The sequence below is a fragment of the Strigops habroptila genome, chromosome 4 (assembly GCF_004027225.2).
Source record: "Strigops habroptila isolate Jane chromosome 4, bStrHab1.2.pri, whole genome shotgun sequence".
Taxonomy (NCBI): domain Eukaryota; kingdom Metazoa; phylum Chordata; class Aves; order Psittaciformes; family Psittacidae; genus Strigops; species Strigops habroptila.
Genome location: NC_046358.1, coordinates 35629951 through 35642206, shown reverse-complemented (window position 1 = coordinate 35642206; position 12256 = coordinate 35629951). Strand labels below are relative to the sequence as shown.

The following is a 12256-nucleotide window of genomic DNA, read 5'->3' as shown; positions in this document are numbered from 1 at the left end:
GCCAGGGACACAGGATGAAGTTGAATGCAGGCAAGGATTCAAAATTTATGGTCATTGGCCTGTGTCAGAGTGAACCTTGTAAAAGAGGACAGAAATACCATAAACTGCTCAAAACCGGATTACCCCAACTGCCCCGTTATATTTCTCAAGCTCCTATTCCCAATTTTCTCATTTTTCCCTGTACACATCAATGCTCATTTTAGTTCTTGGAACTCTCGCAATTGCAAAAGCAGCTTCGCCCTGTCTTTTGTTTTTGCCCTATTCCTCTCTCAGAAAACCATCCCTGCACACAAGCCTGTTGTCTTTACTTAGGTCGAATACTGCCAACATCTGCGGAAATTTGAAGTGTTGAAAATGGCAAAGAATTGGACAGGTGAAGTAAAATTTATACCAGTTGCAAAACAGTTTGTTGTCCGACAGAAACAGCAGAGAGCTAGCTGGGAAAATTAAGGGAAAATAAGAGAAATTAGAGTGGGCATCTGCTGCCATCTCCCCAGGACATCCAAACACAGGATTTCTTGTACACAATTGTTTGTCTGGTTTGTTATCCTGCCTGGAATGGCAACCACTACTGAGGGCTTGAAATGAAGGGGTAAGAAGCTCTGAAGTGGATGTTTACAGAATAACCTTCCCATCAGGGGAGTTTTTCTCTAACCCAGACATTTTGTAGCTGTTTTATATCCTGAAGCATGAAAAAGGATTGCAGCGGTGAAACAGGATTAGATTTTAGGAGGGATTTGCTCTCAGATCTGAGAGTAAAAAGAAAACCGCTGTATTGGAAATAGGAAACTGACAGGGAAAACAAAATACCGCAGGCAAGTAGGGTGAGTTACTGCCACAGAAAGGGTTAAAAAGACAAAAGGACAGAATTTTACAGGCAAATTGGTGTGCAGAAAGTAACTTAAATGAAGTCAGCTATTGGAAATGGGATAAAATGATCTACCTAATGACTGTTTTTCTTCTTTTAATATTTCTTTTCCAAAGAAATTTCACAGAGAACTACAAGGTAATAAAAATGTTAACATGACAGCTCAGACTGACATAAAGGACTAGTTAAAGAAACGGTATGTAGAAAGCGTGGTGAAGCGAAACGACGACTGTGTTAGTGGGGTGTAGGAATCAATGGCAAACTCAAGGATTCGGTGATTTTTTAAGTATCTTGACAAACTAGGGAGGGTGCCAGAGGACTAAGGAAAAACAAGCGCTGTACCAGTCTTTTGGGGGGGGGAAGTGGGGAGGAGGCAATGATTTTGGCAATTATCACCCTTTCAGAGTAACTTCTGTTCCTGGTGACATGATGGAATAAATAGAGGTGGGGGGGGAGGGAGTAAAAATACAAAGGAGATCTATGAGCAATAAGCAGCAGCACAGATTTGTAGAGAACAAATCGTGTCAGACAATCTGATTACTTTCTCTGATTGAATTTACAAAATTAATGAAGAGAATGCCACAAACATAATATATCTATCTGGACTTTGGCAAAGCCTGTGATACGCTGCCTCGGAGAATGTTACTTTAAAAATGAACCAGTGTTGAGTGTGCAGCCACCTGGGTTAAGGAAAAAACCCAAAAGTCCACATGGAAAGTGGGAAACAAAAGGAAATGATAGGCAAAACTGGACAGTGGCAGGGTCACACCTGGCTTTACTCGGTTGCGTAGAACGGAAGGGATGAGAGGAAAAGAGATGCAAGGCTTAAGGAGAGGGGAGTAACACTGTGAAGTTTAATTCAGGAGATGATTTCCATCCTGATATACACAATTAAAGCGCCAGCACCGAAATGGAGCAGTTTGGGCACATTCTGTAGGACGCAGGAGTCTGCCAGCAGCGGCGGGAAACGGGTTGGCCTCACGGCCGGGCCAAGCCCCCCCCCGCCCTGCCGCCGCCGCCGCCAGACCCGCCCCTCAGGCGGGGCGGACGGGGAGGAAGTGGCCCGGGGAGGCCGGAAGCGCTGCTGACGAGGGGTTGGAGCGGGGCGCTGGCCGGTGAGTAGGGTCGGGGTGAGGCCCCGCGGCGGGTCGGTGAGGGCAGGGTTTCCCGGTGGGGCCGAGGGTTGTTCGGTAAAAACACCGTCTTCTCCTCAGGGGAGGGAGACGGTGTGGTGGCCTGGTCCCCGAGGGCGCTCGGAGTAAGGAAGGCGGCCTGCGGCAGCAGGTGCTTCACCAGGGTGCTGGTGTTTATGAGCCTGGTGGGACGTGGGGAGAGAAATCCCACGTCTGCCACGCACGGGTGGAGAGAGGGAGGTTGTGAAGTGAGAGATTTAGGCAGGACTTTGGGATTGGCACAGTGACAGCCATGAGGTGGAAGTGGTGGGATATTTTGGCAGTGGGAGTTGGGGCTGTGTCTCATACACCCTGTTCTAAGGAGTGCGAGGTCTCGTGCCTTGCTTTGCTGTTGATGTTTTGCAAACTACCTGTTTTACCGTATGTTTTACTCTCAGCTTTGCTGCTTGTCTCCTTTTTGGAAGACTTGGTCTGTTTGCTGAGCAAGCTAACCGTTTTCTGTGGCTTACTGACACCAGATAGTTGTAGGCTCCGATACGCTTAAGATGTGTAATAGAGCCTGCTGCTTCAGTGTAAAAGATGCAACCTTAAGGCCTCTTCAGACAAAAAACACTTGACCCAACTGCTGCAGTAGCGAGATCACTGCTGCCATGGTTAGAAGAGGCATATAATGCTTGCAAAAGGAAGGAGAGAGCCCAGGAAGCAGCAGTTGTCCTGCATTGGGTTCTCCAAGACAACTCCAAAGTAAGTACATAACTTGGTTAATGTTGCAAAGGCTGTAGTATACTGTAGTCTAGTGATGTGTTGGTAATAGCGTTGTTTATGTCTGGTGCTAATTGTTTTTTGTCACTTTTAGCAGACATTGCCAATGGATGAACTGGTGCATGACTTGGCCTCAGCCTTAGAGCAGACATCAGAACAAAACAAGCTGGATGAGCTATGGGAAGAGATGGCCCTAAGCCCACGGCAGCAGCGGCGTCAGCTTCGCAAGAGACGGGGTCGTAAACGCCGCTCAGACTTCACACATCAGGCAGAGCATGCCTGCTGCTACAGTGAGGCCTCAGAGTCAAGCTTGGACGAAGCTGTCAAGGATTGCCGTGAGGTGCTGACAGCCAATTTCAGCGACTCTGATGACACAGCAGTGGTCAAACGACACCCTGCTCTTAATGCCACCCTGAGGAGCAAGCAACACTCATGGCATGAGTCAGACTCCTTTACAGAGAACGCGCCCTGTCGACCTCTCAGGCGCCGACGGAAAGTCAAACGTGTGACGTCGGAGGTGGCTGCCAGTCTCCAGCAAAAGCTTAGGGTGTCAGAGTGGAATTACGAGAGGGGCTGCAGGTTCAAGTCAGCCAAGAAACAGCGTCTTTCGCGCTGGAAAGAAAATGCCCCTTGGACATCATCCAGTCACAGCCTTTGTGAATCAGGAGAGAACAGGCCCTTCCTCAGCAAAGGGGGAAGGAAGGAGCGGATGGAGTGCGAAGCTGATGAACAGAAACAGGGCTCAGATGAAAACATGTCAGAATGGTGAGATCTCAGTTTCTTCCCTGTGCTAGTCAGATTGGCTGCCTTGCTTGCAGCTGCTTGTAAATCCTGTGCCTTGCTTTTAAGAAGTTCTTATCAAAATTATTCAGTGCAGTTTTCCTTTTGAAGAGGAGAAATATCTCAGCTACTTCTAAACTGTAGATTTTTTCCAAGTCTTTCCTGTCAATGCCGTACTGATGACCCAAAATGCTTCCTTGAAAAGTTGGCAAGTCAATATGTTTTTGGCTCCTATTACACAAGGAGCCTTCTGAAATGTCTGTGGCCCCGCAGCTACAAAGTTATGTGCTTGTGGACTGAGGTTTGGGGAGTAAATCCACCCTTGGCACTTGTGCGATTGATATGAACTGCTCTCAGTTTCTTATTTGCAGAGTTTACCGTAAGTTGTAATAGAAACAGATCAGATCTCTTCCTATCATAACCACTAGCCCTCTGTGCAGGTACTGTGTGAAACTCAGTCAAAATATCTTGTTTGCAGTTCTCCATCTGGGCTCTGGATCTGGAAAAGTGTCCTGAAAGGCTAGCTATGGGGAAAACGTAGCAAGATGATAAAAAAGTTGGGGGAAGCGTACAGGATAAGGCTGTGCCAACAGTGGAGTCTGGCATGTCTTTGTGTCTAGTTTTGGAGAACTTTGAATTTGTGGCAGAATCTTATACAAGAGGTGAAAATGAGAGGTGTAGATATAATGGTCTGAATTTGTGTCACTCTTGGGAAGCTTTCCCCTGGAGTGTGACTTTTATTCTTTCTATAGAAGGTTGGAGGTTATAAAACTGCTTCTGTACAAAAGATTTTTCAGATTAGAAAAGAAACAACTGCTGAGAATCAAATGGAGGAGATTTCTTAATGAATGGCATACAGAAAGTGAATTAAGTTGTTTATTTGCTAATTATTGTGTAAGAAGCAGGAGACATTGAGGAAATATTTAAAACAGCAACTTTTTTTTTTGTTTATTGTTTTTCCCCATGAAACACAGGGTTCAGAACTCTACTGTGGGACATTTTGGATGTCAAAAATTTAAATATGTCCAAAAGGGGGATGTGGAGCATAGATTTACTAGGGGCTGTTAAGCATTACAGTCCAGATGGCAGATCTGGCTCAGGAAGTCCTTAAACTGCTGACCGATAGAACCTAGAGGAATATACAGAGGAAACAGTTGGTCTGTATTTCTCATGTTCTCATATTCTTTTCTCATGCATCCACTGTAGTAGGCACTATCAGACAGAGGACAGTGGATTTGGAAAGTATAAACGTTTGATCCAGTATAATTGTTCATAGGTTAAGGTTCATTTAGGTGTTCTGGCTGTCTAGCTCGTGCAGTTTGTCAGGGTAGATGAATGGCACTTGGTTATTGAGGGCTTTGTGGATAATAGCTGGAAGTGCAGACTTCTCAATAGTATTTTCTGGATAGGTTGTAATACGCCCTCCCTGTCCTCATCTGGGAGACCACTATTGCGTTTTACTGAATCAGTGTGTTTTGTATATAACATGCGCAGGGTGGAGGTAGCAAAAAAGACGTAATTTTTTTAAGAAGTGGCTACTCTTTGGTTAAAAAGTGGGTGCAGGGTGGGCCTTTTCAAGAGACTAGTCAATGCCTTTTCACTACTAGCTGTTAAAAATACTTCTATCTGTTCAGAGCTGTTTGCTGGTAGTCCAGGAAAGGGAATGTGCTGAGTACCCATGAATGTTGCATGTCAGTGGTGATGGACTGAGAGATACCCTTACTTGATGTGGCAGTGATGGACAGTGTTCCTTCAGACTTTTTTCCTGCCAGTCAGAGCCTGTTCCATCATGTCAAACTTGAACTTAAACCAGCAGGCTTTCATCCAGCCTTTATTTGTGCCAGCCTTTGAAAGAGTAAATAAACAGCTTTGTCTGGACTGTTACTTGAGGGCCATGCTGGGAGATTGCTTTGTTCTGTCTCAGTTGTCCCTTGCTCTCAAACTAGTTATTGTGCAAGTGTCTGCATCAAATAACATTTACCATCTGCTGCCAAATCCTTGGGATTCTCTTTGGAAAGCCAGGGGTTGAATATTTGACCTCTCCAACACCACATGTGTGATCTGTGCTGTGACTCACTAGGGAGGGTCAAAGTTGGAGAGAGAAATACATACAACCCTCTTTACTGCAGAGTATCCCTCACAGCAGTGGAGGATCATGCTTTGGTCTCTGCTGCTCTAAATTTAGCACATTGCTGGTAGCAGCAGGGTGGAACTGGCTGTGTTTACCTCACTTGCTGTGCTCTAGCTGTTTTTCCTGGTACTGTAAGAGAAGTACTTTGCACAGATAAGGGCATAATATCCTGAGGAAGGGAGAAGAAAATTGGGTGCTCAGGAGAGTGAATGGTATGGTTGTCATCACCGGTTGGTGGGAGGGAAAGCGACTGATATGGCTTGTGGATGTCAGGAAGACAGGAAGCAGTCTGTAGTAATCTAGTGATTTACGAAACACTTTGAGACTGAACTGGTTCCGCTACTGTTCACTTCTGTAGCAGTGGCAGTGGCAAGTGTCACAGAACTAATGTGGTTTTAGGCAAACTAAGTTGTATATTCAGAACTGCAGGGGTTTTTTTTTCCACCACCGTTTTCCTCCCCTCCACTGACACTTGCTTTTCTTTGTTACATAGGAATGAATCTCTGTAAATGCTAAAATAGCCAGCATTTTCTTTGCCTTCCAAAAGGCTCCTCATCCTAAGTCAGATCAAAAACCTACTGTATTCAGTAGATAAACTGTCTTGTACTGAGAAAGCTTTGGATATGGATCCTTAATGAGGAGGTAGTTCTTTATAGCTTGCTTGTGGGTCTGTGCCCAGTCTTTTCCTGGAGGAAGATGTGCTGCAGAGTTGTAATTCAAAGTGTTCACAAAATGAATTCTTTGAAATTGTTTGCCAGACGTGGCAGGAGATGGACACAAATTGAGAGAAGGAAGGATGTACAGGAACATGAGGAGGGAACGATGATCGTTCTAAATTGGTTAATGACATGTCTTAAAGCCTGATCTATAAATGATTCTGGAAACAACAGAGGAAGCAAATGGTCTTAGCTGAAGTAGCCGTTTGTATATTTGTACAAAGGTGACAATGAGCTGCTAAGACTGTTAAAAGTAACTTGCCCTTCTGTCTCTTAATGCTTTGAGATTCCCTGCAGCTATAATAAAGCAAAGGCAAATTATATATAGAGTTCTGAAGTTCCTTCTGTTGTTGGTCTAAGCTGAATATTCCCAGAATGGTCTGGGTTTGGCTTGAGGGCAGAACAAAATCCAGTGCAAGAGCTGTCTGAAAAAAAATCACTTTAAATGGTGTGCTTACTAGTGAGAGGTGTGCAGTTTGTCTCATCTGCTTTCAAGTACCATAACTGTTAACGTGACTGGGGACTGTACTGACCCACCAAAGCTGTGTGACTTCACTGGCTTGATGCTGATGTATTTGTTGTGGTTTAACCTGGATAGGCAACTAAGCCCCATACAGCTGCCCACTCATGCCCCCCGCAGTGGGATGAGGGAGAGAATTGGAGGAGTGAAAGGGGGAAAACTTGTGAGTTGAGGTGAAGTTTGTTTAATAGGTAAAGCAAAAGCTGTGCAAAAGAAGGCAGGCAGACGTTTAGCCATCTCCAGGAAAGCGGGCTCCATCATGTGTAACAGATACTTGAGAAGGCAAACTCTATCCCCTTTCTTTCTCCCTGCTTTTATTGCTGAGCATAACGCTGTATGGTGTGGGATATCCCTCTGGTCAGTTGGGGTCAGCTGTCCCTGCTGTATCCCCTCCCAACTTCTTGTGCACCCCCAGCCTGCTCACTGTCAGGGCAATGTGAGAAACAGAGATGGCTTTGGCACTGTTTAAGCACTGTTCAGCAATAACTAAAGCATCAGCGTGGTATCAACACTGTTTTGGTCACAAATCCAAACATAGCACCATAGAGCTACTACGAGGAAAATTTAACTCTATGCCAGTCAAAACCATTACAGTATTCTGGCTTGGGAGTATAACCAATGCTCATCATGAGTGTGAAGTAGTTGCTTTACCTTTTGGAAGGGAGCTGTTTCGATGACAGCCTGCAGTGGCAGTCAAGAGCCTGGCTAAGCTGATGAATGGGAGGCCAGTCTCTCCGTAAAGAAGAAATTTCTCTCCCTTGGAAGGCAAGTGACAAAGACAGAGTGTTCAGCTTCCCCTCCTTCTGCAGCCCAGCCTGACCTTCTGCAGCCCCTCGGTGCCTCTTGTTTTCTTATTTTTATAGAAAATCAATATCCCTCTTGACACAAACAATAGCTCAGGCAAAAGAATAAATGGGGGAAACCTGAGATCTCTGTCCATCAGCTCTCACTTTAACTCCCCCAAACTATTTAATTATAGGCATGCTTTGCTCCAGGTGTTTGCGACAGTGAAATTGCTAAATGAGGACCATTTTAACCAAAGATTGGGTGATCAATAACACTCTATAGCAGCAGCTTGTCGGATCAATAGCATTCATTATTTCATGGTTAAGGTAAGTAGCCTCCTTTGCAAGTGGAGGTCATTAATCAGTGCTTACTGGATCTGCAGAGAGACTTGTGTAGGAGTCTTAGTTCATGTTCAGCCCTGGAGTGTGAAAGGGGTGGTAAAGAGGGTGAGATCTGTGAAAGTTTGTTCCAGTAAAGCACTGGCAGTAATGTGTATCCCTACAGGGAACTAAAGAGCTCTCAGTACAACAGGATGCTTAAAATACTCTTAATATGATCTGGAATCTTGACAATGCTTTTTCCTTTCTCAGGCACCTTTCCTCTGAGGATGCTAAAACCCTTACGAAGCAGTCACTCAATCCTTGCATCTGCTGCTTGTGAGGACTGTTAATCCAGGCTTTCAAAAGGGAAAGCAGACACGCTAAGAGATTTGCCCAGGGTCATACAGTGAGTTGGTAGAAGAGCTAGGAGTGAAACAAATGACTCATGGTTCTCAGTCCTTGGCCTTCATTGCTATGATGTATATGTGGGAGGGTGACTGGATAGCCAAACTTCATAACGGATTGATTTGGAATTTTATATTAACTTACATACTGAAATGTGGGAATGATGTACAAACTGTTCATCCTTTAAATGGCCTTTATACAATGATGAAGATGCAGAGTCTGTACATATCCAGCATGATGAGTTGATTTGGCTATGCTTTAGAGTGTATTTTCTAAGAGGAGTATTAGGTTCACAAAATCAGTTTTTATTAGCTGCCTGCAGTTCTTTAGGGTGACGTATCTTGTGGTCCCTCATCATTCAGCTTTTTGAATCAAGGACCCCCCAGTTGATACTGGTGTCTAGTATGATCCAGTTTCTCTGAGAGCGACCCAGACATGCTTTCTAACAGCATGCCCTGATCAGAGATTGATTCTAGTGCTGAGTTATACCTGATGTTTGCATCTAGGGCCTTAGTGCTGGAGGGTGGGCAGTAAGTAGTTTCTGCTTGTTCTGATATCTCTCAGCTAAATCAGAGGAATTATTGCCCAAAGTGTCCAAAGATTGATTTAATATCAGCATTAAAGCCATTAGATGCTTGGGACTGACCTGAGCATATACATCTGCTACAAATATTCATCCAGCTTTACAGTAAATTAATGGCTTTCTACACATTAATTTCTAGTTTAATTCTTTGATTCAAGAATTAAGTCTCTTGTAACTGCTTCAGCAAATGCAAAACGTGCTGTAACGAGGCTGCATTCAGCAACAGCAAGTCATGCTGTGCTAAGGTATTTAGCTGAAGAGTTGTAAATGTACTCTTCCCTCCAGATAAAATGAAAGTTGTCATAGATTGAAGGGGGAGTTTATGTACCTGTGTAACATTTTGAGAAAAAGGAATCTGAAGTAGAAAACTTCAGAGGGTTTTCAGTTAGCTATTAAGCAACTCTAGAACAGAGTTTTTAACTGCACTTAATTTCCTAGTGAGTATTCCAGACAATGTCATAGTTGGGTTATTAACTCTAGTACCCGAGGCAAACGCCATTGTATTAATTACTTTTTGATAACTTAGAACTAGACTAGCTACAGGATTCTTTTTCAAGTGGTGCAGCATTGCTAGGTTTTAACAGAAAGCAGTTATGCCCCATGCTAGAGAAAGACAGGTATCTGAAGTGCACTTTTTGGTGAGATAGCTAGAGTAATTTGGGCTCAGAGAAGCTAGTAAAATGTAATAAAGTGTTTTTTTGTTTTATATCTGCTGCAATAGTAACAATGGGGTTTTTTGTTTGTTTTTATTCCAGTGAAACCAGCAGTGTATGCAGCAGCAGTGATACTGGCCTGTTTACCAATGATGAGGGCCGCCAAGGTAACAACTGTCCTGTGATTTTTCTCATGTGTTGGTGGGGAATTTCTTTTACTTTATTCACAAATACAAAAAAAGGTCTGTGTTTGAAGAGGGATAGAGAGGGAAGTATGGGAGAAAGGTCAGTAGCTGGGAGGGCGTAGAAGTTAAGAAGTGAGATGAGGGCTAGAAAGGTTGATAACAGTACATTCTTCCTGTTGAGATAGATTGTATATTGGATCAATAATACTTGAAACATAAGAAGCTATTATTATGGAAAGGCACAGAAATACAAGAGAAGTTTTAGAGCTCTTTATAAAGAGCAGAGTTTATGATTTGTTTCTATAGGTGTTTTAATTGTTGTCTATGTACTGTTAGAGACTGAACGTGTTAGTTGTTTTTCTCTATGAGCAGGGAGAGATGATGTGGGAAAAAAAATCAGTACTGACAAGTCACCTAACAGACTGTGCTAGGAAGACAACAGCAATATGTGCTAGGCTTTATTTCTTTAAATACGCGTTCCTCCCTTGCTCTTCTGTGCATTAGTTGAGCCTAGTATTTCCAGTGTCTGTTGCAGAAATAGTTTCTTAGGAGGTTTGAGTGTGGAATGTAATCTGGTTTTATTTATCAGTGACAGCCCAGTGTCCAGTTCATGGGGAATATGGAAGAAGTAAGCGTGAAAGAGTTTGTAGTAGGCACACAGGCACTCACTCAGGAGCAGGTGGAATGTGACCCTAGAGACCTGCAGTTCCACGCAGCTTCTGCTGGTGTGCCCTCTGATTCTGTCACATTTCACAAACTAAGATTTGGATGAGATCTCTTCTGGGAATATATGAATGCTAAAGGAAGTAGTATCAGTAACTCAGTAGGAAGTGCTGCTTTTACTAGCTTGTTACTGGCTCAGGTATGTGTGTGTGAAGGCAACACAATGATAGCAAATACGCTTACATGCTTTCTGATGATGTGTTAGGCTGTAGGGCTGATCTGTTGTGATCTTAGGTGGCTATAATATTTTCCTGAAAATTAGGGATTTCAAATATTAGCTTTGACCTTTGTTGAAAAATAATTGTTTCCAGACTCCTGTCCTTCAAAAGCAACAGAAAAGTCAAATCTTTTGTCCTCTCTTTTTACTGATGACTGTTCTGGCGGGGCTGAAATTAGTGAGCACTTGCATATCAGATGGCGAAGCAAGGTGGTGATTTTTTACTTCATCACCTGGGACAAGATTGATGTAGACTGGATAGTGTGTGTGTATATATATATACTTGTCTATATGCTTGGCCTATATACTTGCTCTGGTTTTATACCCTGTTTTAGGTATTAACTTTTGGCTGCTACTAGAAGTAGGATACCCAATATAGCACATAGAATATACTCCTTAAATAAATAAAATAAAATCCAATTACAGCCTCCCATATCTAGGTACTAGAAGAGATTTGACATCCTACCTACCCATCACCCATCAGGCCTCTGTCTGTTCAAAAAGTTTATACTGCAATAGCTTTATGAACAAGATGTTTTAGCTTGCAGTTATGTTAAAAAGGATTAAAAAATGTTGCACTTTCAGGTTAAATAAAAAACCATCTCCCTTTCCTTTTTTTTTTTTTTTTTTGACCATTTCTAGTCATAAATAATAAAACAACAGCTCTCCAGTGTGATGGAGAAAGTACAAAACTCTTGGGTTTTGGGTTTCTTGTCACAGATCATCATCTTAGAAATAGTTTTCTGGTACAATTCCAAACTAAATAATGGGACATTTCAGTGTACTTCAATTGAATGTAGTTCCCCTCCACTTCTTTTGAGGTTATGTCATGTAATATTTGTGCTTGTGCTAATTAAATAGGTTGTCTTTGCAATTCTAGCTACTAGTGCACTTCTGTGAGCAGAGAATGGTCCTAGTTTATAATTTGATTGTAAGTTTTTGGTGCATTGGGGTATCTCATGGTGGATGTATTAGCATATGACCCTGATTGTTAATGTTTGTCTTGTGAAAGTAGTTATTTGAGATATGAGGGTGCACCATGCTCATAGATCCAAAATTGTAGTGGTAATTTTGCACAAATTTTGAACACTTAAAAAGAGCTATCCAACATTACTTAGTCTTAATTTACTATGAGATGCGTAGGGATATTTATATTTTAAAATATATTTGTTACAAGCATGGTAGGTCAATTGACATACCACAGAAATAAAAAGCAATGTCGTAGCTTTGGGATGAAGTGTTCTGACTGTCCTACCTGTTGCTGCTTGAAGTTGGTCTTGGGTATCCTTCTTATGTGCAAGATTGCACCATTCTTACTAGGGTGAGGCTTTTTTTTCCTTTTTTTCTTTTTCTTTTGTGTTTTGTTTTTTTTTTTTTTTGTTTGGCAAGATGTGTGGGTAGGCATAATGGACTTCAGTGAGAAAGAATGTAACTTCATGAGGAGAGTATATGGAGATGCTTGTCTTGAGACTTA

The 12256-nt window shown here is 42.7% G+C and overlaps 1 protein-coding gene across 12 annotated transcripts in view; it reads left to right on the top strand.

The window, feature by feature from the left end:
- The first annotated feature begins 1906 nt into the window (after positions 1–1906).
- The window catches only part of GPATCH2L (G-patch domain containing 2 like), a 46398-nt gene continuing 36048 nt past the window's right edge, over positions 1907–12256 (top strand). For 6 of the 12 annotated variants that reach the window (XR_003990918.1, XR_003990917.1, XM_030482544.1 and 3 more), the window contains exons 1-4: positions 1942–1983; positions 2439–2745; positions 2861–3528; positions 9760–9824. Coding sequence is in view for 10 of the 12 variants with exons in the window: in XM_030482544.1 (XP_030338404.1) it covers positions 2870–3528; positions 9760–9824 (724 nt within the window). In the remaining 2 variants the exon portion in view is untranslated. Of the gene's footprint in view, positions 1984–2438; positions 2746–2857; positions 3529–9759; positions 9825–12256 lie in introns of all 12 variants that reach the window. The other 6 variants (XM_030482537.1, XM_030482540.1, XM_030482538.1 and 3 more) reach the window with 4 other exon arrangements.